This window comes from Triticum urartu, chromosome 4A (assembly GCF_056163025.1).
Source record: "Triticum urartu cultivar PI428250 chromosome 4A, HENAU_Tu73, whole genome shotgun sequence".
Lineage (NCBI taxonomy): Eukaryota > Viridiplantae > Streptophyta > Magnoliopsida > Poales > Poaceae > Triticum > Triticum urartu.
This window is the reverse complement of record NC_141876.1, coordinates 505,088,437-505,113,140: the sequence shown is the minus strand read 5'-3', so window position 1 is coordinate 505,113,140 and position 24,704 is coordinate 505,088,437. Positions and strand designations below refer to the sequence as shown.

Here is a 24,704-nt window from a genome sequence, read left to right as displayed (position 1 = left end):
GGGTGGAACCACCTGTCCCTTCAACCCCCAACATCGGGATCACTTGCGGGTACTCAACGAGCCGACCCGACTTTAGTCACAACATGTAATATGTATAAAGTATATAGTATATACCCGTGATCAACACCCGACGTGATCACGGCCCGATACTATAGCATGGCAGACTGACAAGAATGTAGGGCCACTGATGATAAACTAGCATCCTATACTAAGCATTTAGGATTGCAGGTAAGGTATCAACAGCTGTAGCAACAATGACAGGCTATATATCAAAATAGGATTAACGGGAAGCAGTAACATGATACACTACTCTAATGCAAGCAGTAGAGAGAGAATAGGCGATATTTGGTGATCAAGGGGGGGGCTTGCCTGGTTGCTCTGGCAAGAAAGAGGGGTCGTCAACAGCGTAGTCAACCGGGGCACCAGCAGTGCCGTCAGTCTCATAGTCTACCGGAGAGAAGAGGGGGAAGAAACAATGAATACAATGCAAACAGATGCATAACGATGCATGACATGACAAGTAGCGGTGCTAGGTGTGCCCTAACGCGGTATGAGGTGATACCGGTGAAGGGGGGAAACATCCGGGAAAATATCCCCGGTGTTTCGCATTTTCGAACAGATGAATCGGAGGGGAAAAGTTGCGTGTTCGCTATGCTAGGGATGCGTGGCGGACGAACGGGTTGCGTATCCGAATTCGTCTCGTCGTTCTGAGCAACTTTCATGTAGAAAGTATTTTCATGTGAGCTACGATTTATTTTATATGATTTTTTAAAGTTTTAAATCATTTTTAGAATTTATTTAATTCAACATTATACAGAATAGTGCTTGCTGACGTCAGCATGACGTCAGCAGTCAACAGAGGTGTTTGACTGGTCAAACTGACGTGTGGGTCCAGTGGGACCCACCTGTCATACACTGTTTAGGTTAATCAGGGATTAGGTTAATTAGTTAGGCTCAATTAGTTGTTTAGTTTAATTAATCAAAATTAATTAGGTTTATTATTATTATTATTTAATTCCTTTTTTAACGTTCAGGGGCTGGGGCCCCACATGTCATTTGGCCAAAGGGCCACAGTGGGTCGGGCGGCTTAACAAGCGCGGGCGTCGGGCATCGCCTAATCGGTGAAGCCGTGCGGGGCTGGCCCCGGGCGCGGGCGCGCGGGCAGCAGCACACAGCGAGGGGTAGGGGGCTTGCGGTGGCCGGCGGCGAGCAGGATGATGCGGGGGGGGGCGCGGTCGACGGCATAGGCCGGCGAGCAGCGGCAGCGGGTCGGAGCAAGACCAGCGGCGCCGCAGTAGCAGAGCAGAAGCAGGGGCAGGGCGGGGCAAGGCCGTGGTGGGCAGCGGCAGTAGCGCTGCGGTGTGCGGCGGGCACAAGGCCATCGGAGCGCCGGTGAGGTAGGACCACGCGCGCGATGAGCGGGCGACAGAGGCGACGACCGCGCAGGGTGGCAGCAGAGCGGCAGAGGCGGTGCGGGGCGCGGGTAGCAGCAGGGCGAGGCCACTCGCGAGCGCGGGCGCAGCAGCGCAGCACGGCGGAGCAGGGCGAGGGAGGCGCGGGCGCGGCAGGGCCGCGGTGAGCACGGCAGGGCCGCGGCCGGAGTGGCCAGCCGACCCGGGCGCGAGCGCGCGTGGCGAGGCGGGATAGGGGTGCCGGCGACTTGGCGGTGCGGGGCGTGTGCGGCCAGGGACGCGCTTGAGCGCGGCTATGCGGTGGTGAGCACGAGCGTGGGCGCGCGGGGGCGAGCAGAGGAGGAGAGGAGTGGCGCGTGCTCACGGCGAGGAGTAGGGACGGGGTGGTCCACGGGGACGACGCGGCGGAGCGGAAGCAGGCTGGCGAGGGGGGGTCCGGGCAGCGATGGGCGGCGATGGGGGATCCGGGCGGCGGCCTCCTCCTCCGATGCCGATCCAATCGGGGGAGAGAGGGGGAAGATATTTCAGGAGAAAGTAGGGTGTCGGTGGGCGCCTGGGGGAGTGGGGAGGGGTTATGGAGTACGGGGATGGGCCGGCCTGGTGGGTCGTGGCCCAGTTGGGCCGGTGGTCTGCTGGGCCAGAACCCGGGGGGGTTCTTTCCCCTTTTTCGTTAGTTTTCTTTTCTTTTTATTTATTTTCTTTTCTGTTTTAAATCATTTTAAATTATTTAGGCATTTTATCAAAATGTGTTTATTACACCATATTTACATATGCAAAATAAGGCACCTCCCGAACATTTTTGTTTTAACTTTTGAAAACTTTTATTGTTGACATTTATTTGAATTTGAATTTTGAAACGGTTTCGAATCAATGCAAGGTTAACAACAATAACCGTGGTGACGTGGCACCATTAGCGTGGGATTACTGTAGCTTAATTACCCGGGCGTTACACCTTTGGTGCCGGAGGGCCGCTGCCAATGGAGGAAATTGTGTTGTCGCCTGGGACTCGATGTGCACACCGAAATGGGCAGGAGGCCTGGGGCTGCCAAATCTTAGATGGCTTAACGTGGCCATGTAGGCGAGATGGCCATGGCTACAATGGGCGGACACTTGTAGACCATGGAGTGAATTTAACATCCGAGTTCCAAGGGAAGCGAAAAGACTTTTCCAGGCAGCAACTAGGAGCAAAGCGCATGCTGGGCTCAACACACTCTTTTGGGAAGATCGTTGGATTGATGGCCTGAGGGTTCAAGACATTGCGCCAAATATTTATGGTCGGATCTCGCGGAGAGTCAAATCGACGAGGCCGGTGGCACAGGCCATCGCGGATGGGTCTTGGGCATTGGATGTTGGTCCCAAGATAGGAGATGAGGCTCTACAGGAATTCCTCTCGTTATGAGCCAGAGTGAGTGTATGGGAGCCTAACATGGATATGCCGGATACGATATCTTGGGCATGGGAGACTAATGGACAGTACTCGGTAAGGTCGGCATACGTGTCAATGTTTTGGGGCAGGACTGTTGAGCCCATGGCGGAGCTGACTTGGAAGTCTCGGGCACCTTCCACTTGCAAGTTCTTTACATGGCTCGCGTTGAGGGACCGATGTTGGACCTCAGATAGACTTGCACAGAGAGGACTACCGCATTAGGACACATGCCCTCTGTGCAACCAGGAGGAAGAAACGATAAACCATGTGCTACTAACATGCGTGTTTGCCAGATCGGTATGGGCCGTCATATGTCAAGCTCTGGGCAAGTTGGACTCGACACCGACGGCGCAGGATGCCCTTGGCTCATGGCTTAGGGAGAAGCAGGAGCCTCACAACCTACGTTGGAAGGATCTGCATATGATTTCCATTCTAACGCTTTGAGAACTATGGAAGTATCGCAATGCGATTGTATTTGACGGAGCGTCTCCTTCGATGAGTGAACTTCTGAGTAGGGTGAGGTCCGAGGGTATGACTTGGCTGAGTGCCGACAAGTTTAAAGGCAACGTTGATGTTTTCTTCCGTGGATTGTATAGGTGGGCTAGTAGTGAGGAGTGAGTTGTAACGAACTCTTGTAAACTATGGTGGAGGCACTCTTTTGCCTTTCTTCTTTAATATATAATATGCACACTCGTGCATATTCGAGAATTTTTTTTCATGAAAAACACAAGTATTGTGACTTTTTAAAAAAAAAAGTTTAGTGCCTCAAAAGTATCCTCATTAGAGAACTAATTTTGTTTTATTTCCCAGATCATAACGTATTTAGTTCTTGAAATGTTCCACACATAGAGGACATAAAGAACGCCCACGCACAACATCTCTAAAAAGACTTATATGTACATTTAGTTTATCCTGAAGCGTATGCTTAAGGGAGCCAAAAGAACGCCCATGCACAGTATCCTTATGTCCAGTGCATTGCAACTCATACTTGTGTATCTACGATGATTTATTATTATTATTATTATTATTATTATTATTATTATTATTATTATTATTATTATTATTATTATTATTATTATTATTATTATTAGAAAGACATTCATAAAAATGGGGGCATTTGAGAGCTCAAAAGATCTATGTAGGGTGTTTTTATTTGAAGGACTGAAATGTACGAGTCATCAACGTTTTTTTGCATTGCACATCACAAAAGAGAAACCTTTGTTTTCCACAAGATGAATGAACCTGAAAAAAAAAGGTGTGAACTTGACCCCTTAATTTCAGTGGATATCACTGTTTTTTTAACCATCCAATCATAGATTGTTCACACGTAGATGTGTCTAAGTGTTGTACTACATAAAAAAAGTTCTAAAAATCATTTATTTTATGCAAAAATTTAATAAAAAATGCAGAGGCCGGGTATTCCTCCTTTTTGAAAATAAATGCGAAGATTTAATAAAGAATGAATGGCATTTCCTAAAAGAAATCTAGTCCGCCGCCACCCTCCGGCTACCGCCACTCGCGCCCGGATCGACCCCTGACCTCCCCGCAGTCACCGCTTCTAGTCGCCGCCGTCGAAGCCAACCACCTCCCCGCCCTGACCAAGACCACGAGTCCACGACGCCGTTGTCTCCGAGCACACAGACCGAGACGCTGGGCGGTCGAATCTGCACCGTCCCAGTCCAGTCCAGCCCGAAATACTTCGTCGAATTTGCACAGTAGGATGAAGATGTCAGTACTCATTTGTTGCTTATGTTTTGTGTGCCGTCACAATCTTGTAGTTCCACACTTTCATTACACTAACCTCTCCCTCTCCATTGTGCAATCCCTTGCAAAACTAAGTTTGGTACACAATTGTCCCTGAGCGATGATCCTGTCAAGGAGGAGTTTGTTTGGTTTAATTGGGAAATTGTGCAGATAAATTGTTGATGTTAGACTGATGATTACCAGCTTGAGCTGGTCTTGCGACAGGAGTGCCGCTAGTCTCGCGCCACGGGCGCCACCGCCTCTGCATGCGCCATGCATGCAGCACAGCTGGTATTATCCGCCGCTGACTCTCCACGAGATTAGGATCGATGGTTAGCTTAGCTAGCGTGTGCGTGTGTATTCTCTCTGCTTCTCTCTCTCTCTGATGTACTGCTATATATCTTTGTACTCCTGTGTGAGAGATGAATACAATCTGCATTTGAGCTCATACTTATAGTCTAACATGGTATCAGTTTTGTGATCCTCCTTTCTCACTTCCGCCATGGCCGAGGAAACCTCTGCCGCCGCGGCCGCCGCCGCCCTGGGCACTCCTCAGGCTTCCTCCTCGCCTCCCCCTCCCCCACCGGCCACCTCCCCTCTGCAGGTCGCCCCCTCCCCACTGCCGCTCCTTGCCGCCCCTACCCTCCCCCACTTCAAGACGGCGGCGCAGCTCCATGCCGAGCGCGTTGAAGGCGCCAACATCTTTCACCGCGTCCGCATCGTCCTCGACATGCAGGGGAAGAACTACTCCATCTGGCGTGGGCTGATGGAAGAGGCCTTCGATCAGTTCGATGTGAACGCCCACGTCTCGCCCGACTTCTCCGATCATCAGCACGACCCGACGTGGACCATCATCAACAAAGCGGTAAAAACCTGGTTCTACAACACCATGTGTCCTGAACTTCTCGGGTTTGTTCAGGACCGGAAAGCCACGGCCTTTGAGCTTTGGTCCAAGCTGGAAGCGCTCTTCCTCAACAACCAGCGCTCCCGGCAGTTCCATCTCAAGACGGAGCTCTACGCCGTGAAGCAGGACGACTCCACCATCCCGGTCTTCTGTGCCCGGCTCAAGTCTGTCGCGGACGCCCTCCGCAACGTCAACAAGCCCGTCGACGACGATGAGCTGGTGATCCAGCTTCTTCGGGGCGTCAACCGGGATCGCCATGGGATGACGGCTGCCATCATCGAGAAGTCGACGAACCCCATGCCCTTCGAGCAGGCCGTCGGCATGTTTCTCCACGACGAGATGACCTCCGGCAGCGCCTTCCCGGCCGGTTCCCACACCGCTCTTGCGGCTCACGGCCGTCCCCCTGCTCCATCTCCGTAGGGCGCCTCCGGCAATGTCACCAAGCAGCAGGGCGGCGGTAGCAAGCCCGGCACCCCCTCACCGAACCAAGGCGCCAACAAGCGGTGGCGCTACACCAACAACGGGGGGTACCAGGGTGCGTCCTCCGGCCCCAATCCCTGGACCGGGCATGTGTACGCCTACCCGATGCCGCTCCCGCCGCCGCCCCGGGCACTCCCGGGCCTCCTCGGCTCGCGCCCTCAGGCGCACGCCGCGTTCGGCGGCCCTCAGCGGCCGCTCCAGCCGGCGTACGGGTACACCTACGGCGGCCCTCATCTGCATCCTACACCCATGCCGGCGTTCACCACCAGCAGCAGCAGGCGTACCTTCCGGCCCCACCGCAGCAGCAGTTCCTGCCCCCGCCGCGGCCTCTGATTCACACGGCGTCGACCACGCCGCCTTGATGGGCGCTCTTCACAACCTGTCCCTACAGTCTCCGAGCGGCGGCTGGGTCGCGGACTCCGGCGCCTCCGCTCACATCACCTCGGATCATCGTAAGCTTTCCTCCGTCGTTCCTGTATCAGGTTATCCCCCAGTTTATGTCGGTAATAATAGTTCTCTGCACATTAGTCACGTTGGTTCTGCTACTCTTCCAAACCCACATCGGCCTCTCTATCTCAATAACGTCCTTGTTGCACCTGATCTCATCAAAGATTTATTGTATGTTCGTCGTTTAACTACTGATAACAATTGTTCCGTTGAATTTGATCCCCATGGCCTCTCTGTGAAGGATTATGCAACCAAGGCGGCGGTCCTCCGGTGCAACAGTAGCGGCGAACTGTATGACATTTTTCCACCGCCTGCTCCCACTGCCTACGTCACCACCGTCTCACGCCTTACAGATCTTTGGCACCGGCGTTTGGGTCACCCCGGCGATGCCACTTTTCGTAACAATAAAAATTTAGATCATTGCAATAAAAGTGTCTCTGATGGGCGCTTGTGCCATGCTTGCCAGACTGGAAACATGTTCGTTTACCTTTCAGTTCCTTTCTTAGTTCCACCACTGGTCCATTTGAATTACTCCATTGTGATCTTTGGACTACCCCTTTGTCTAGTGTTTCTGGCAACAAATATCATCTCTTAGTCATTGATGATTTCTCGTGCTACCGATGGACTTTTCCTCTCAAACAGAAATCCGATGTCCCTGCCGTGTTTCGTTACTTTCATGCATATGTCCGCACGCATTTCGGTCGTACCATCCGTACTCTCCAATATGACAACGGACGTGAGTTTGACAGTACCCAAAACCGCGACTTTCTACTTCCCCTTGGCACGGTGATGCGCTTCTCCTGCCCTTACACGTCCCCCCAGAACGGGAAAGCCGAGCGTGCCATTCGTTCGACGAACGATGTGGTCCGCACGCTCTTACTTCAAGCATCCATGCCTCCTCGCTATTGGGCCGATGCTCTCACCACTGCCACCCTCCTTCTCAACCTTCGTCCCACCAAAAAGGTATCCCTCACCACGCCTCACGAAATCCTTCATCACACACCACCCTCTTATTCTCACCTGCGTGTTTTCGGGTGCTTATGCTACCCCAACACCGAGGCCACCACACCACACAAACTGGCCGCCCGCTCCGTCGCGTGTGTGTTCATCGGCTACCCTCTCGATCACAAGGGCTATCGCTGCCTCGACCGCTCCACCAACAAAGTGTACACATCCCGGCACGTTGTCTTTGATGAGTTTGTTTTCCCCTTTTTTAGCACCCCGACGGCCTCCCCACCGATGGACTTTTCCCACCCGGCCTCCTACGACGGCCCAACCCTCTCCTCCGCTCCTGTGATGACACCGTTCGTCGTTAGGACTTCTACCACGACCGCCACTTCGCTCGGCGACAGCACTGCCACGGCGGCCGTCTCGCCCGGCGAAACCGCTGCCACGGTGGCCGTTTCGCCCGGCGATAACGCTGCCACGGTGGCCGTTTCGCCCGGCGAAAACGCTGCCACGGCAGCCGTCTCACCCGCCGCATCCGTTGCTACAACACCGGATTCCACCGCCACCCGGACCTCTTCCTCGATCGATAGTAGCCCCTCGTCTTCCTCCTCTGGTAGCACTGCCAACCCCAGACCCCTCCCTCCACGGGTCGTTGCTGTTGCACCGCCTGCTAACCCCCATAACATGCGCACTCGTGCCAAATCCGGCTTTCACTTACCCTCACGCCGCCTCAACTTCCTTGCTGATTTTCGTGGTGTCTCGGCACTCCCCCGCACCTACCGGGCTGCTCTTGCTGATCCACACTGGCCAGCGCCATGAGTGATGAGTACCAAGCTCTTCTTCAGAATGAGACTTGGGCTCTTGTCCCTCGCCCCTCCGGTGTTCCCATCATCAGCGGGAAGTGGGTTTTTAGGCACAAGTATAACTCTGACGGCACGCTTGCTCGCTATAAAGCCTGTTGGGTTGTCCGTGGGTTTTCTCAGACCGAGGGGGTTGATTACGACGAGACCTTCTCTCCCGTCGTCAAACCCAGCACTATCTGCGTCGTTCTCTCCCTCGCTACCTCTCACTCCTGGCCCATCCACCAGTTAGATGTCAAGAACGCTTTCCTTCATGGTCATCTTGCTGAGACCGTCTACTGCCAGCAGCCCCTCGGGTTCGAAGACCCCGTTGCACCTTCTCACGTCTGCCTCCTCAAGAAATCTCTTTACGGCCTTAAGCAGGCTCCGCGCGCCTGGTTTACTCGTTTTGCCGCGTTCGTCGCGTCCATCGGGTTCGTTGCCTCTAAATGTGACACCTTTCTCTTCATTTACAAGTCCACAAACCACACCGCCTATCTTCTTCTTTACGTCGACGACATCATTCTTACGGCTTCATCGACCTCATTCCTTCACTACATCATCTCTCTCCTTCGTGGCGAATTCTCTATGACCGACCTCGGTACACTCTCTCATTTTCTTGGCATTGCCGTGACTCACTCACCCACAGGGCTCCATCTTTCTCAACGGCAGTATGCCTTGGATATCATAGAGCGTGCTGGCATGGCCGATTGTCATCCCATCCGCACTCCCATTGACTCTGGCGCCAAACTCTCCATCACTGACGGTGATCTCCTCGATAACCCTACTATCTATCGCAGTCTAACCGGCGCCCTCCAGTACATGACTATCACTCGTCCCGACCTGTCCTATGCCGTTCAGCAGGCATGTCTCTTCATGCATGCCCCACGTTCCTCCCACTATAATCTTGTCAAACGCATCATTCGTTATCTTAAAGGCACCCTGGACTATGGCCTCCACATTTATCCATCCTCTCCGTCCACTCTCTTAGCATATTCCGACGCGGATTGGGCGGGCTGCCCCGACACACGACGCTCCACCTCTGGTTTTTGCGTTTTTCTTGGGGATAACTTGATATCTTAGTCGTCGAAGCGACAGCTTACTGTTTCCAGGCCGAGCGCTGAGGCGGAGTATCGGGATGTTGCCCACGTCGTTGCCGAGACCGCTTGGCTCCGCCAGTTGTTGCAGGAGCTCCACCAGCCTATCGCCAAGTCTACGGTTGTGTATTGTGATAATGTCTCTGCTGTGTACATGTCAGCTAACCCAGTGCAGCATCGACGCACCAAACACATTGAGATTGACATTCACTTCGTCCGTGACAAGGTCTCACTCGGTGAGGTCCGAGTGCTTCATGTCCCTACATCATCTCAGTACGCGGATATCTTCACCAAGGGTCTTCCCACTGCTACATTCGCGCAGTTCCGGACCAGTCTCAACGTTCGGCAAGCCCACGATGAGACTGCGGGGGGCTGTTAGACTGATGATTACCAGCTTGAGCTGGTCTTGCGACAGGAGCGTCGCTGGTCTCGCGCCACGGGCACCACCGCCTCTGCATGCGCATGCATGCAGCACAGCCGGTATTATCCGCTGCTGACTCTCCACGAGATTAGGATCGATGGTTAGCTTAGCTAGCGTGTGCGTGTGTATTCTCTCTCCTTCTCTCTCTCTCTGATGTACTGCTATATATCTTTGTACTCCTGTGTGAGAGATGAATACAATCTGCATTTGAGCTCATACTTATAGTCTAACAGTTGAGACTGACATGTTGGTCCTAGCCTAATTTTGTTTTGCTAACTTAGCTAGACTAGATGCTGAATAATTTAAAAGCTCGGCTGTATTTCTCATCTGAAGTTCTGAATATCCAATGCACTTTGTTGCTCCGTAGAGAGAAAGCAAATGCAGGGCATCTCACCAACTTCGAAGTTCTTGACTTCTTACGAATTAGAGGTGCAAAAACAGATCCCATGGGATGTTTGGGGGCTGTTGCTGCATCAGAGTGCAAGGTGCTCATTTGTTTCTCTGATGCTTGATCCAATCTGTGTCCTTTTTTTATGCTTAAACTGCTCTCATGTTTAGTGCTGTGACAAACAGGTATACGAGTACCTCCTAAATACTCCTGCTTGCAACCAAACAAGGGAGTCAGTTACTGAATTTGCAAACAGATGTGAGGGTTTCAAGCTTACCGTTGCTGACAAGCAAAATGTTCTCAATTGGAGGCCAACCTCAGTTGCTGATGTTTATGCGGTATTGCCATGTTTATTTGCTGATATTAAGATGCCCGTTAGTATGATATCTTCTTTAGCTGAGACCAACCAAGACACGCAGTATAGTAATACTTTGGACCATTTGTTAGATCTTGAAATGGAATTGTCTTTTGATATAAGCATTTAGAGCCTGCTTGGTTTGGAGCCAATATTTGGCAACTCTAAAAATATTGGCAGCTGATTGTTTGGGCTCCAATTTTTGGCAATTCAACCGAACACTAGCCAAAGTTGCTCTATTGGCCAACTTTGACTAATTTCTGAAATAGTGAAGCAAATATATTTGAATAACAATGTGCATGTTTCAAAATTTTGTGCCTTCATATGTGCTTGATTTATTGCCAAGAGATTTAAGTTATCTGAAAGGTGGAATGTTTATTATTGAGTACTCCCTCCGTCCGGAAATACTCGTCGGAGAAACGGATAGAGTACTAAACTAAACATTATGGGTTTTAGGTTAAGATGTTCATCTAATTTGTTCTGTTCTCTGTTGCAGATGGTAGAGGACTGTGGGAAAAGATTCAGCAAAGATGAGCAAGGAGGGACACAGAATGAAGAGGAACGTGCCAAGGAACTATTGGGTCTTGTAAATGAGATTTTTTCACGACCACCCATTAAGCAAGAGGATGAACTGGAGGTGGATATGAAGGACATCTGAAAGGGTCTCCGTGCGATGGAGATTTTCGGATCAGCATGTACTCCCTCCGTTCCATAATACATGACCTCCATTTGTCAGAATATATATGTATCTAGACATGTTTTAGTATATAGGTACACCGTACATCCATTTTTGGACAAATGGAAGTCAAGTATTTTGGAACGGAGGGAGTAGCTTATATCTCCATACATGTTGTAGTGGTAGAAGGGCATCTTGTTTGAGACATCCATGTTAGAATCGACAATTTCACATGTGAGCTTCAATGGCAGGTGAGGATCTCTTGGCCCTTGTTGGAAATGAGAATGAACTTGACATTTCCTTTGCTGTAAACTCAATTCGCACATTTATTGTAGATCCAGTTGAATGAACAAATTAAGCAGCTTAACAGTATGTTAGGGTCAGTTAAGCTACTGATGACGCAGTAGCTTAATTATTACCCCGCACACTGCTTCACAAACACCAAGTATGAGAAAGATAGGCAACGGAAGGTCCGGTTGAGTATGCAATACGCGATAAACCCGTCGCCTGAAGCATGTGAGGCAGGTAAACTATACTGTATAGTTTACCGGTGCACATGCTGATATTACAGTACAATTTCCTCATACCCTAACCAAATGCAGTATGGAGTAGTATCCCTAAAGCTCAAATCCACTCAAAATATGTGTAGTTCTCTGCCAAACAAACACTGGCAAGTAACTCCTTGGAGCCATGTAATATAGAAGTAACCAGAAAATTTAGGTATTTAACTTTCTTTTCCAGATAAAAGCACTTTTAACAGCACCATTTCTCGTAATGAGATGTGGGTCTCACATTGAGTATCTCCGGTTTCGAAAAAGAAAAATCTAGAGAGTTACAGTCTCCAATTACAATGCCAAGGTCAAGGAGGCTCAGGAAGCCTTCTTACATTTGTACCTCCTAGCATAGAATACAAAGACCAATATATTCAGCAAACTCAGCCCAGCCATCATCAGGTAGAATCTATCCAAATGCCCTTCATTCAAGTTATCAGGTATCCACCCTGGGCTGCCTCCTCTGGCTGTGAATACCGGCACAAGGGAAAGGATAAACGAACTAAGGTAATTTCCAGCAGAGACGTTAAGAAGCGAGAATGCAATACATAAGCTTCTCATGGCGTCTGGAGACTCATTATAGAAAAATTCAGTTAGCCCAATGTTGGAGAACACCTCAGCGACGCCTAGCAGAAAGTACTGGGGTCCTTGCCACAGGATGCTCATCGGAACAGTCACCTTGCTGTGCACCAAACCTTCGGACTGTGCAATCTGTAACCGGTTACTCTCGACCAATGCTGCTATCACCATTGAGGACATGGAGAAACATAAACCAATCCCTATTCGCTGCGGCGACGAAATGCCATTCGCTCTGCCGGTGAATTTTCTAATTACTGGAACAAGGACCCTCTCATAAATTGGAACCAGCATAATGACAGTAAGTGTATCTATGGATTGAAAGGATGCAGCGGGTATTTCGAAAGAGCCGACGTGTTTCTCCATTGTCATCCCTTGCTCTACAAATGTTGAAAACATTTGTTCCTGAACTGCAGCAAACAATACCATTCCTGACCAAATTGGGAACATTCTGATTAGAATCTTTAACTCCTCTACCTGAGTGACAGTACAAATCTTCCACTTATTAAGTTGGCCAGGAGATTCACAGTCAGGTAGTGTCACAATTGCAGCTTTATCAAAGAACCTGAATGAGGAAGAAAAATATTACTAATTCAATAATTATAGAAATCTACTTGATCAGACTGTTTCAGGTTCCTTATCGAAAAATATTACTAATTCAATAATTATAGAAATCTACTTGATCAGACTGTTGAAGGTTCCTTATCGAAAAATATTAGTACTATTTCCCTAATTATAGAAATCTTCCTTAATACTTGAAAAAGAAGAGAATTTTTTTCTACGAATTTCAGCACATCCATTTGTACCAACATAGATTTTCACAAAAGTGTGCAATATTGTTTCCCCTTTTCAATGATTTGAATATAACTTAAAATGTATCTTACATATCTACTATTAGAAAATAAAATAATCAACTTTACTTGAACGAAAATTCAAAATAAAATGAATGCATAAATTGTAAAGTTAAGAGTTGAAATCTCAGCAGAGTATTACTCAAGTCCACTTGTATGTTCCAATTTCCGGCTGCCTTCGATTGCCGAACCTTGCCCCAAAAACTCATAAAGAGCTGAGGAATCACATGGCAAAACTTTATCGAAGTTCCGAGAAGCTGCAACAACAACCTGCCATATTCTTGCTAGAGGGCTTCCTCCAGGTTTCTGAAATCTATACACAATGGAGCCCAGGAAAAAAACACTTATACCTAAAGTCACAAATAGTGTAGAAATTGTAAAACCCCAGAGCCAGCCTTCATGTTCTTGAACCCAGACAATAACAGTCCCAGCGATCAATGAACCGGCATTGATTGAGAAATAGTGCCAACTAAAAAAAGAGCTCTTTCTGGTCTTCTCCACTTCATCGGTGTCATCAAATTGATCGGCTCCAAAAGACGTGACGCAAGGGCTCTGTGCACCGTACCCTAAACCAACCATGTACAACCCAACCAAGAATATAATGTACCGAGAAGAGATAGGATCTACCGAGAGAGTCCAAGCATGAGGACCGGCTGAGATTAATGGAAGTGCTGCTGATAGAAGCAACAACATCATACCCTGAATAACAGAGCAAAAAAAAAGTTAAACAAAAAAGTTAAGAAAACAGAGTTCAGATATTGAATGCACGTGTTAAGGTAAACAAGCATCATGTACTCTTTGTGATTATTTTGAATCATAAATGGGCATGAGTGATTTGTAGCGCTTACCATAATGAAAATGGTGCAGCTGATCAAAGCTGTCCGGTACTTCCCCAGATATGAATCAGCAACGAAGGCTCCAACCAGAGGCGCGAGATAGCTAGTACCTTGCCAAGTTGCAACATGTCTTGCAGCATCCAGATTTGTTTCATGTAGAACTTTTGTGAGATAACTGACTAGGTTTTTCCCAATTGAAGAATAGGCCAGATAACAGCAGAATGAACAGACTGCAACAAAGTAATTTACTTTCTATTAGATCTTGCACGTAAAATTCTAGTGTCACATTCAACAAGAGTTTGGTTCAGTATCTGAAGAGGCAAAATATCTTCACAAACAGTATGTTGGGACTGGATGTATGTATATCAGTATATGAAACTTTTAGTATGAAATATGAGTGTCGCTGTTCAAGTATTTGTTCTTTGGCAAAATGTATAGAAGTATCTAACCATCACATTTCTATGCTCTCACAGTAGAATTATGCACGCGCATTGCGTTGTACTGACCTATGGTTAAGGAGGAGGCCTTCCAGTTCCCTGTATGTTTTCTGGAAGCAGGATGTCCACTGATGCCAACAGATCCATCACCTGTATATTCTGTGGTACTCTGCATTTCACAGTAAAGCAACAGTAACCATAATGATAAGAAAATCTCGTCCATCTAATTTTGCAAAGATGTTGCAATAGAGAAATGTGAATTGAAGTAATTTAATGGCAATGGCCGACAAATTAATATGAACAGAAGGAGGACTGATAATTGAGAAAAAAAACTACTAATACAATTACGAATTGGGAGTAGTTAGTCTCAAAACAGATTTGCTTCAAAAGCAGAAAAGGTAAAAATGTGTCTGTTTTTTTTGCATTTTATCCCCCATGTACTGTTTCTATAACACATCCAAAATCCACTTAAGAATATATAACACTGAATTTAACTTTGGAACTTTATTCCAACAGAACAGTTTTCATCTTTTATTTTGACTTGCAACAACGTGGCACCAAATTCTAAAATTTATTCGGACACCGACTGAAACCAGTATTTTCCCAGCATTTGATGCGGTCAGCAGAATAAACTGCGTGCACACACCGTACCAAAATAATCATGTGCTTATGAACTATCATGGACAGAGGCTGAATCAATTCATGTGAACAAATGAGTACATATCTGACAACAAAGATTGGCACAAGCAAGGCTGGTAAGTTGTAAGCACTTGCACTTGCAAGGGAAGCGCACGCGGGGGAGAGGGAGGGAGAGGGAGAGGGAGAGGGAGAGAGCACAAACCTCCTGTGACGAGCTGCCTCCGTCCAGCAGAGGGCTCTTGTCAAATCGATCCGTGGAGTCCATGACCATGTTCTTCTTGCAGATGCAGGGGAAGAAACGAGCTTGATGTCCTGAGAAAGCAAGAGGAAGGAGAAGATTACAATGATGCACCGAAATAGAGTAAGCAACAAATGATCGCCAGCGGCTCCAACAGCAATGGAACCGTGTGAGGAGGATGCTCGTTCCAACCGCTTCACACGTCGCAATCATCGAGTATAGTATAGTCAATCGTGCTGCACATCATGGGACATATATAATTATAATGTACTCCTACATGAAGATATGGGCGATGAAACATACAGCTGGTACATACCTCTAATTTTTATGCCGGGTATCTATAAACATGCATTTCTCTTTTGACATATGGAGCTCATTTTTCTTTTTGTTTTACTCTTAAAAAGGGGCTATCATTGGTACTATGGTGTTGGCAGGTGTGCCAGTGCCACCCAACCCCCCTCGAACCCCATCGTGGTGGGTCTCACAAGTCACAAGTCAGCTGAGAGACGACCAACGAACTACTCTCTACTTCGAAAGGAAAATTACGGCATGCTGCTGCCCGGATTTCTTCCAAACCGAGGAAGAAGATGCAGCAGCGAGCGCCGTGGAGTTCCCCACTGCACCACGCAGCACAGTCGGAAGAGCCTTGCCTTGCCAGATCAACGAAGAAGCACATGGAAATAGTACGTACTCGGAGAAGAACTGCTACAAGCTTGGTGAGTTGCTCACCGCGTGGGCGCAAGATCGAACTGGATTGAGCGGAGAGACCGGAGCGCGAGCGACTGCAGGACGAGGCGTGGGGCGAGAGGACAAAGGGGGCGCGGGGCGAGGAGACGCGCCACGCAGCACTCCCCCGAAATATCTGTTGCCCCTGACCTTCATCCAACAATGTATATGCGTGGATGACGTGTCGTCTGACCTATGATACATCATGGCAACACTACAGGCTACACAACGTATAAAGCAATATTGAGTGAATGAATGAATCAATGAAAAGCATAGCAAGAAGAAACAAAACTTACTTTCTCCATGGTTGCCGGGCGCAATGGCCACATTGCCTCCAATCGATCAACCGCGGCATAAAACTTCATGTTGGAGTTCTGAATGGTGTACCATCGATACGCTAACGGCCTCACATTGCGTTGATGGATGGTGTGCATGTCGTAGGGCATAAAGTGATTTCGCGCACCATGCACCCGCTACCAAAAGACCCCGTCCCTTGCGCTCCTGCCTAAGAAGTTTGCAGATACGGCCAACCATGCATTGCACAAAAACTCATCCTCCTTCAGTACCCCGCCATCTTTCTTACTCTAAAAAACTACATGAAGTTTGAAAATAAGCTCAATGGCATTCCATTGAACACCTGTCGGGCGTGGTGTCCGCCCTAAATGGTGTCGACAAGGAGGCGGAGCATACCTTACTGTGGACGGATCCTGGGTGGAAGGTGTTGTGGTACAAGGCGAGCGGGCGCGTGGGTGGTGGTTTCGGACGTCCGGCAATACCTTAGTGGCGACCGGAGAGGTACAACGACGGCGTCGAAGGAGGAGGGCGCGGATGCAAAGCAAGGGGGGTAGGGGCGAAGTGGAAGAAAATAGGACCGAGAGGGGGTTTGAGTGGGCCAAGGGCGCCGTCCTGCGTGGCGGTGGTCCGGACTCCCACAAAGCCCCTCCCCCCAGTTTGCGGGAAAACGAATGTCCGGACCACTTCGCAGATTGATAGGATACCTCGTTGGATGACATAATGGGTCTGGATTGATGCACGCATTTTTGAGGGTCGACGTTGGAGATGCCCTGATGAATCACTTTCAAAAAAGTATTTGGGAATGCCCTCTGGTGTTGGTACTTCAAAAAATGGGTCTTTCAAATATTTGAAGGGTATAGTTTGGAGCCAGGTCAAGGGATGAATGGAGAAGTTACGTTCTGCGTAAGGGAAAGATGTCCTCATTAAGTCTGTCATTCAAGCAATGCATGTTTATTCTATGTCTTGCTTCAAATTATCTCGAGGGCTATGCCAACATATAAATTCTCTAATACGTAAGTTTTGGTGGGGTAGCCGACAAGGCAAAGAAAGACGGCGGCTTGGGTTTCTTGTGAGGTCCTGACTAGACCTAGATTCCTAATGGGTCTAGGATTCAAAGATATTGAGCTTTTTAACCTGGCTCTCTTAGGATGACAGACATGTAGTATTCTTCAGGATCTCGAGTCCCTTAGTGAAAGAATTCTCAAGGCTCACTATTTTCCTTCTACAGATTTTTTGCAAGCTTTTGGGGATCTATCATTGAGGGATATATTGTTGCAAGGCTTGATTCGAAGGATCCATGACAATACATCAACAAAAATTTGGCACCACAATTGGCTCCCACGTGATCTTAATATGCGGCATATTACATACTTGACGAACGACCGCCCATCTCCGAATTGATGATCCCACACACGGCTTATTGGAACTGGGAGAAAATCATGAGCACCTTCATCTCCTTCGATACGGAAGCAACCTTGTCAATTCCGTTATGTACAAGACCGATCTTTGATTTCTAGGCCTGAAATTTGGACAAGAAGGGTATTTTCTCGGTCAAATCTGCTTACCGCATGCTAGTGAACACAAAAATGAGACGGGAAGCTTGGCTAAATGAGAGAGCAAATTCATCAACTTCAGACGCTGAGATCTTAGTGTACCATGTGGAAGATCCAAGTGTCGGCAAAAATCAAAATTTTCCTTTGATGCATGGCCAGATTATCTCTGCTACCGTCGACGTTGTGTGGCATCGCAACATGGCGTCGGTTAATAATTGCAAACTTTGTGGCAGACCGAATTCTTGGAGGCACTCTCTGTTGGAATGCAACATGAAAAGATGTGTGTGGGCACTAGATGATCCAGACCTCATTGATCTTCTACAAAACACCGAACCCATGCGAAATGATGGATCGTTTCACTGTCTGACTCATTGTCGCATGATGTCTTTGTTTCGGTTCTAGTAATTCTCTGGGTAATTTGGCATGCCTGCCGTAAGGTGATAACGAGGAAAATTTCCAAAGCCCTCAGGCGACACATAATTTTAGTCGAAGCTATCTACGTGACCTGGAGGCATCAAGGACACCCCAAAACCCCTCCTCAAGTGACAACTACTGTTGGTCGTGCTCGCTGGATCTCACTACCAGCGGGTTATACAAAGTTGAAAGTAGATGGGGTTGTGTCCGGAACACTTGCATCCGGTGCATCAAGTGCAGTTTGCAGGGATGCCGATGGCATTTTATATTGGAGCTGCAGCTCTTATTCGAGCGGGTGTAGGTGATCAGTCGGTCCCCAAAGCAATGGCGTGTCAGGAAGCTCTGACACTTGCTAAAAGATCTTTCACTGAAAAACATAATTATAGCGACTGATTGCAAGGAGGTGGTACAGAACATCACATCAGGCACGGGCGAAGAAATGGAAGCATCATTCGGGAGATCGTTGTGGCAGCTCGGGAATTTACCTCTTGCTCTCTTTATCTTTGAGGGTAGAGAGGCGAATACAGAGGCTCATATCCTCGCAAAACATGCTCTAGGAATAAATTAATAAAATAGTGTGGTTTGCCTAAAAAATCCGAGCTAATTCATGGCTAACAGCATTCGAGCTAAGCTGCAAGAACCGTCTCCGTCATCACAGTTTCATCCTCATATCCGTCTTGATCTGATGAGGATAGATCCATGAAGTTCTTGTAGAAGTACCTCGATTGTGTCTGAATCCATGTTGTTTGCCTCAGAGTAAGGAAAATTCAAAAAGTGGCTATGGCATTTGGTTGAACAATTGTCCGGCGTGGTATGCACCACGGACGACATCTGCAAGGGTGGAATGGCATTGACAGAGCGAGCATGTCGCCCTGGTCTAGCGGTGGAGGTTCGTCAAGGCCTGAGCGGGCAGCCGGAGTGTCACAACGACGGTGGCGGGCTGGAAGGGAGTGGAGACATAGAAGGGAGGAGAGACAGAGTGCGGAAAACATGGATCCATGTGGTTTTTTTTGGTAGGCCGGGTGTGTGAGAGGTCTATGCGGCGGTGGTCCGAATGCCTACAAACTTCCTCAGCTTTGCAACTGGTTTGTTGGATTTGGGACATGCGGATACGTCCGCGGATATTTTAGGCCCGTCGTTGGATGGAACAATAATCTGAGCATCACGGTCCACATATTTAGAGCGGTTTGATACACAGAGTTGGAGTTGCCCTAAATGCGTGGGTAAATTTTCATGTCATCAACCATGGAATGTGGCATTTTTCATCATTGTTTTCATATTATTAATATAACTAAATCTCATTGTAATAGACTCAAAACCGTGCAGATTTAATATACTGTTATATAGCCAATTCCCACAGTGTAAGAGCAACTTCAAAGGGCCGACTCATTTCGTCTGCCTGTATCCGTTTGGATCGGCGCGGACAAAAATGGCGGCCCAACGTGCCGACCCAAACCCAAATCACGTCCGCGTCGCGTCCGCGCCGACGCAATTGCGGCCCAAATTTACGCCTCAAATGCGTCGGCGCGGACGCCGAACTGACGCTTCGCACGCCCATTCGCTATCCGCTGCGTCCCCACATGGCGGCCGTTCAATTACCCGTTGCCCATGCGGTCAGCTTAATTTATGACCACGGGCCCACACGTCAGCGACGGCGCTCGTTCTTTTTTAAGCCGACCGTGCGGCGGGACCGTCCTCATCCAAACTCGCCGTCCACATCTGCCAACCTTTGCCCCCTCGTCGCCGGCAAACCCTAACCACCACAACCACAGCGAGATGGGCCTCTTCTCCGACACCACCGGCAGCAAGGCCAAGGGCAAGGCCACCGCCACCCCTTTCCCCTCAGAGTTCCTCCCGCCGGCGCCGGCGCCTCGCCGACAGAGGCAGCGCGTGAACGTGCCAGTGCAATGGGCGGAGTGGCACTGGCAGCACCGCCATCCTCTGTCGTATCCCGACGTGATGTTGCCGCACGACTGGCATCTGGATCCGGATAGGATCCCAGTGCCGGCGGCGCCGCGATCAGCTCGGGCTCACGCGGAGGAGGTGCGGCGCCCGCGGGCGCTGCTGACGCCGGAGCAGCGCCGCGACCCCGCCTACGCAACCGACTCGCCCAACTGAACGAGGTGGTTCACCTTCAAGCACGAGGAGGCGAGGCGACGGGGCGTGCGCGAGGTCGACCGGAGGTCGCCGCCACCGACGCTCGTCGTCCGCGAGGAGGACCAGACGGCGAAGGAGCCTACCAGGCGGCCCTTGCGACCGTCTATCGGGAGAGTGAGGAGGACGAGCGGCGCAGGGCGGGGGCGGAAGAGGAGGCTCGGTACAAGGCGGCAATGGCGCAGGCCCTTGCCCTCTCCGCGGCGGGCGACAACGTGGTGCCGCCGGTGGCCCCGCCGTCCCCCATCAAGCCGGAGCCGGAGCGGGAGCCGTCCCCCATCGAGTGCTACTCCTGGAAGGGAGTAGTGCGCGAGTGGGTACGCGCGCCGCCGGTCTGGATGGGAGCGACGCCGGCGCAGGAGCAGACGTACCTCGAGCACTGGCGCAAGATCAGGGTGGTCGAGGAGCGCCGCGACGGTGAGTACCTCGTGATGCTCGAGCGCGACCTCGAGAAGGAGCAGCGCGAGGCCGAGGAGGAGGCGCGCCAGGCCGCGGCTGCACAGGCGGCCGCACACCCTCCCGTGCCGGCACTGCCTGCGCCGGCACTGCCCGACATGACGGCGCTCTGAAACATGGCGTTCGCCTGGGCCGGGCCGGCGCCGACGCTCATCGACCTCACTGACCCCGAGGACGGCGACGACGATGCCTAGGGCAGCGCGCCGTCGATCTGGATGGGAGCGACGCCGGCGCAGGAGCAGGCGTACCTCGAGCACTGGCGCAAGATCAGGGTGGCCGAGGAACGCCGCGACGGCGAGTACCTCGAGATGCTCGAGCGCGACCTCGAGGAGTAGCAGCGCGAGGCCGAGGAGGAGGCGCGCCAGGCCGCGGCTGCACAGGCGGCCGCACCCCCCCCCCCCCCCCGCGCCGGCACTGCCCGACATGACGGCGCTCTGAAACACAGCGTTCGCCGGGGCCGGGCCGGCGCCGACGCTCATCGACCTCACGGACCCCGAGGACGACGACGACGCCTAGGGCAGCGCGCCGCCGGTCTGGATGGGAGCGACGCCGGCGCAGGAGCAGGCGTACCTCGAGCACTGGCGCAAGATCAGGGTGGCCGAGGAGCGCCGCGACGGCGAGTACCTCGAGATGCTCGAGCGCGACCTCGAGGAGGAGCAGCGCGAGGCCGAGGAGGAGGCGCGTCAGGCCGCAGCTTCACAGGCAGCCGCACCCCCCTTCCCCCCCCCCCCCCCCCCCCCCCCGCCGGCACTACCCGACATGACGGCGCTCTGAAACACGGCGTTCGCCTGGGCCGGGCCGGCGCCAACGCTCATCGACCTCACGGACCCCGAGGCCGACGCCGCCGCCGCCTAGGGCAGCGCGCCGCCTCGTAGTTTAGGCCGTTTTATATTTTTTAAATGCAAATGTGGACGCGTGGAGACTTTCGCCGGCTTTCGTGGCCAGCTTTAATGTTTAATGGGAGAAGTATATTTTTCATCCCTTAACTCTTTTAAGAGTATAGAAATGGTCCCTCAACTAGAAAACCAGCATCCCTTAACTATTCAAACCGGATAAATTTAGTCCCTCATACCGCTTTGACTGTTTTTTTTCTGACGTGGAGTGGTTTTGACTAAAACTAGATACATCCTATAGGCTGGGTCGTCACATCAGCGTGTACAAATGTGCAGGGTCCCACATGTCAGCCTCAGGAAGAAAGAATAATAGCTTAAAATAAAATGTATGCCACATGTTTCGAACTTAATACCGAAAGCAGGCCAGATCAGTAGGTAACCACCATACCACGGATTCTATGTAGTATTACACAGACAAGTATAAAATCTTTTGTAGTTTTGCATATATTAAGCATGTTCGCTGTACAATGATATTAACTCATTTAAAAGTGATTTTTTTTTCAGTTTCAGTCCTCTGCACATATGTTTTTTCTGTACTCATGTGCACAATGAAGTAGCTATATTTTCTGCGTGTCTTTTATTTTTTTACACCACATACTGTTCAAATTTCAACCACTAACAGGCTGGTCCCACAGTTCCAAACAACAACCAGTCCACGTCAGCAAATAATCAACCAAAGTGGTATGAAGGACTAAACTTATCCGGTTTTAAAAATTGAGGGACTACAGTTTGCTGGTTTTGAAGTTGAAGGATCATTTCTATACTTTCGAAAAAATTGAGGGACAAAAAATATACTTATCCCATGTTTAATTAATGATGTTTCTCTTTTTTAATATGTATGTGTTTATTTTTTTACGCTGTTAAAATGGGTTCAGGCGAATGTTGGGCGCACGCGTCGATTCAAATGCGAAAGCGGGCATCTGTGTTCGTCTAGCCGACCCAAACAAACAAAAAGCGCACGAAATCGTCGTCCGTTTGAATCAGCCCGTTGGAGTTAGCTCTGCGGGTAATGTAATCCAGTGCGCTGAGCAGAGTCGCGTCTCGCGCAGATTGCCGCCGGTAGCGGTTAGCGGAAAACCGGCCACCGGCCTGCGCAGATTGTCGACACGCGCACTCGCATCGGCGTGTCTGTTGCGCCACCGCCCACTCTGCAATGAGCCTCCCTCCCTGCCTCTAGGTACTACGACCTAGTACGAGCCTATGGCGAACTGTGGTGTCGCTTTGGTTTTGTGCCTCTGCTTTCGAATGGGTCTCAAGTTGTGCTTCCGATCCTCGTCTGCGCGCGGTGCGATGACCGACAAGAGGTCAGCTCAGCAGCCCCCGGTATGGGAGGGATGCCGTGGCTATGCAGTGACAGTGTGCTGAACAAAAGAGCCAACTTAAATCAGGGATGGCAGATTTCGGAAACAGCATAAAGCCATGGATCGCGGGTTTCACAGAACTCAAATCTCTGAAAGACAACTGTGCCACCAAAGTGTTAATTGGGCTATTAATTTGTTACTTTTCCTCGAGCATGCTAGAGAGAAATGGCCTGTAGGATCTTTTTTTTAAACAAGGCAAAAGATTTGCCATTTCATTGATTAAGGAAGAAGATTTAGACAAAGCCACACATCGGCCCAAAAAATAGTCTATTCTCACGGTGTTACAGTACTCAAGTGCTTGGCGCCCGCCAGAGTCCACAAGGACAACTCCTCTTTAATCTTGATAATAAGGACAACAGAAGGAACGGCCGTGTTGCGGAAGATTATAGCATTGCGCTCCGACCAAATCTCTCAAGAGATGAGCATCATCAACGAAGCAAGCGCCTTGGAGGATTCACTACGAATATGAACGTTTTCAGTCCACCATTCCCACACCGAGGCCCTCGTCGTCCATACAGCGGTATTGATGCGAGTCATGCCAAGCCACAGGAGAATATCATTCCACACACGACGGATGAAATGATGTTGAAATAGTAGATGATCTGCTGATTCCTGACTTTGCTTGCAAAGAGGGCAAAGACCGCAGTTGGGCCATCCATGACGAATAAGGCGGTCCGATGTCCAAATCCTATTTTGAAGCACAAGGCAAGCGAAAAATTTGCACCGCGAAGGAGCCCACACCTTCCACGCCGAATGGACCATATCCGACGTAATAAGGCGCCTCATGGGATGTTTGTTTCCAGGGACTTTTTTGTGTAGGGACTAGAAAAAGTCCCTCTTAGAGACTTTTTTATCAAACGGGAGGGACTTTTTAGGGACTAAACTAGGCATTTGGGACTAAATGAAGAAGACTCTCAAGGTGAGTCTTTTTTGGGACTTTTCCAACAATGCCCCTCCATGCATTCATTGGCCCGCCACCCCATGATGTTGTTTGATTGTTATTTCTCTATATACTAGGGGCAACATGGTCATTTAATAACCTCTAGGAAGGGACTAGGGACTTTTTAATCTCTGAAAACAAACAAGGAGAGACTTTTTAGGGACCAGAGATTTTTTAGTTGGGACTAGAAAAAGTCCTAAGACTTATGAACCAAACAGGTCCTTAAATGGCCTGTAGGATGGTTGGGCTTAAAAATAATGACCAGTACGATTGTAGCATCTCCATCGACAAAGTTACACCCCTCAAAAAAAAAATCAACAAAGTTACAAAGAAGATTACTTTTCAAGCAATCCAAAAAGGGCGCGACCATGAGATGCCAGTCTAGAAAAGTTGAAGCGACACGGTCGGTTCAAGTTAAACGACGGTGCGTAAAAAAGTCATCGTATTCCTTGCTTGTTGGCAAGAAGCGAACAATTCACACCAGTAATTCAACGTGGTATCCCCTAAAAAAAGGTAATTCAACGTGGTCTCTCTCAGGTCCCACCTGGGGACGGCAGGCAGACGCGGCGTTTCTGCTTTCGGTCGTAACCGAGCCAGAAAACCGGTGGCACCTCCCCGGGATGATTCTATTCGGCTGCCGTCTACCGGC

General features: G+C 49.8%; 1 protein-coding gene and 1 pseudogene across 1 annotated transcript; one reads left to right on the top strand and one right to left on the bottom strand.

The window, feature by feature from the left end:
• The first annotated feature begins 5,470 nt into the window (after positions 1-5,470).
• Positions 5,471-8,179, top strand: LOC147976330 (uncharacterized; annotated as a pseudogene).
• A 3,673-nt stretch (positions 8,180-11,852) lies between these two features.
• LOC125554039 (protein NRT1/ PTR FAMILY 8.3) lies at positions 11,853-16,114 on the bottom strand. The gene is made up of 6 exons (XM_048717664.2): positions 15,994-16,114; positions 15,229-15,338; positions 14,457-14,556; positions 13,963-14,180; positions 13,257-13,813; positions 11,853-12,828 (listed from the first exon to the last, which is right to left on the bottom strand). Exons 2-6 carry the CDS (start codon positions 15,295-15,297, stop codon positions 12,006-12,008), a joined length of 1,767 nt encoding a protein of 588 aa, XP_048573621.2. The 5' UTR covers positions 15,298-15,338; positions 15,994-16,114; the 3' UTR covers positions 11,853-12,005.
• Positions 16,115-24,704: the final 8,590 nt, after the last annotated feature.

Coding starts and splice junctions, on each gene's coding strand:
- LOC125554039 (XM_048717664.2), bottom strand. CDS start 15,297: ATGGTCATGGACTCCACGGATCGATTTGACAAGAGCCCTCTGCTGGAC. Junction 14,557..15,228: donor GAGGCAGCTCGTCACAGGAG/GTTTGTGCTCTC, acceptor TGTGAAATGCAG/AGTACCACAGAATATACAGG. Junction 13,814..13,962: donor GCTGCACCATTTTCATTATG/GTAAGCGCTACA, acceptor TCTGTTATTCAG/GGTATGATGTTGTTGCTTCT.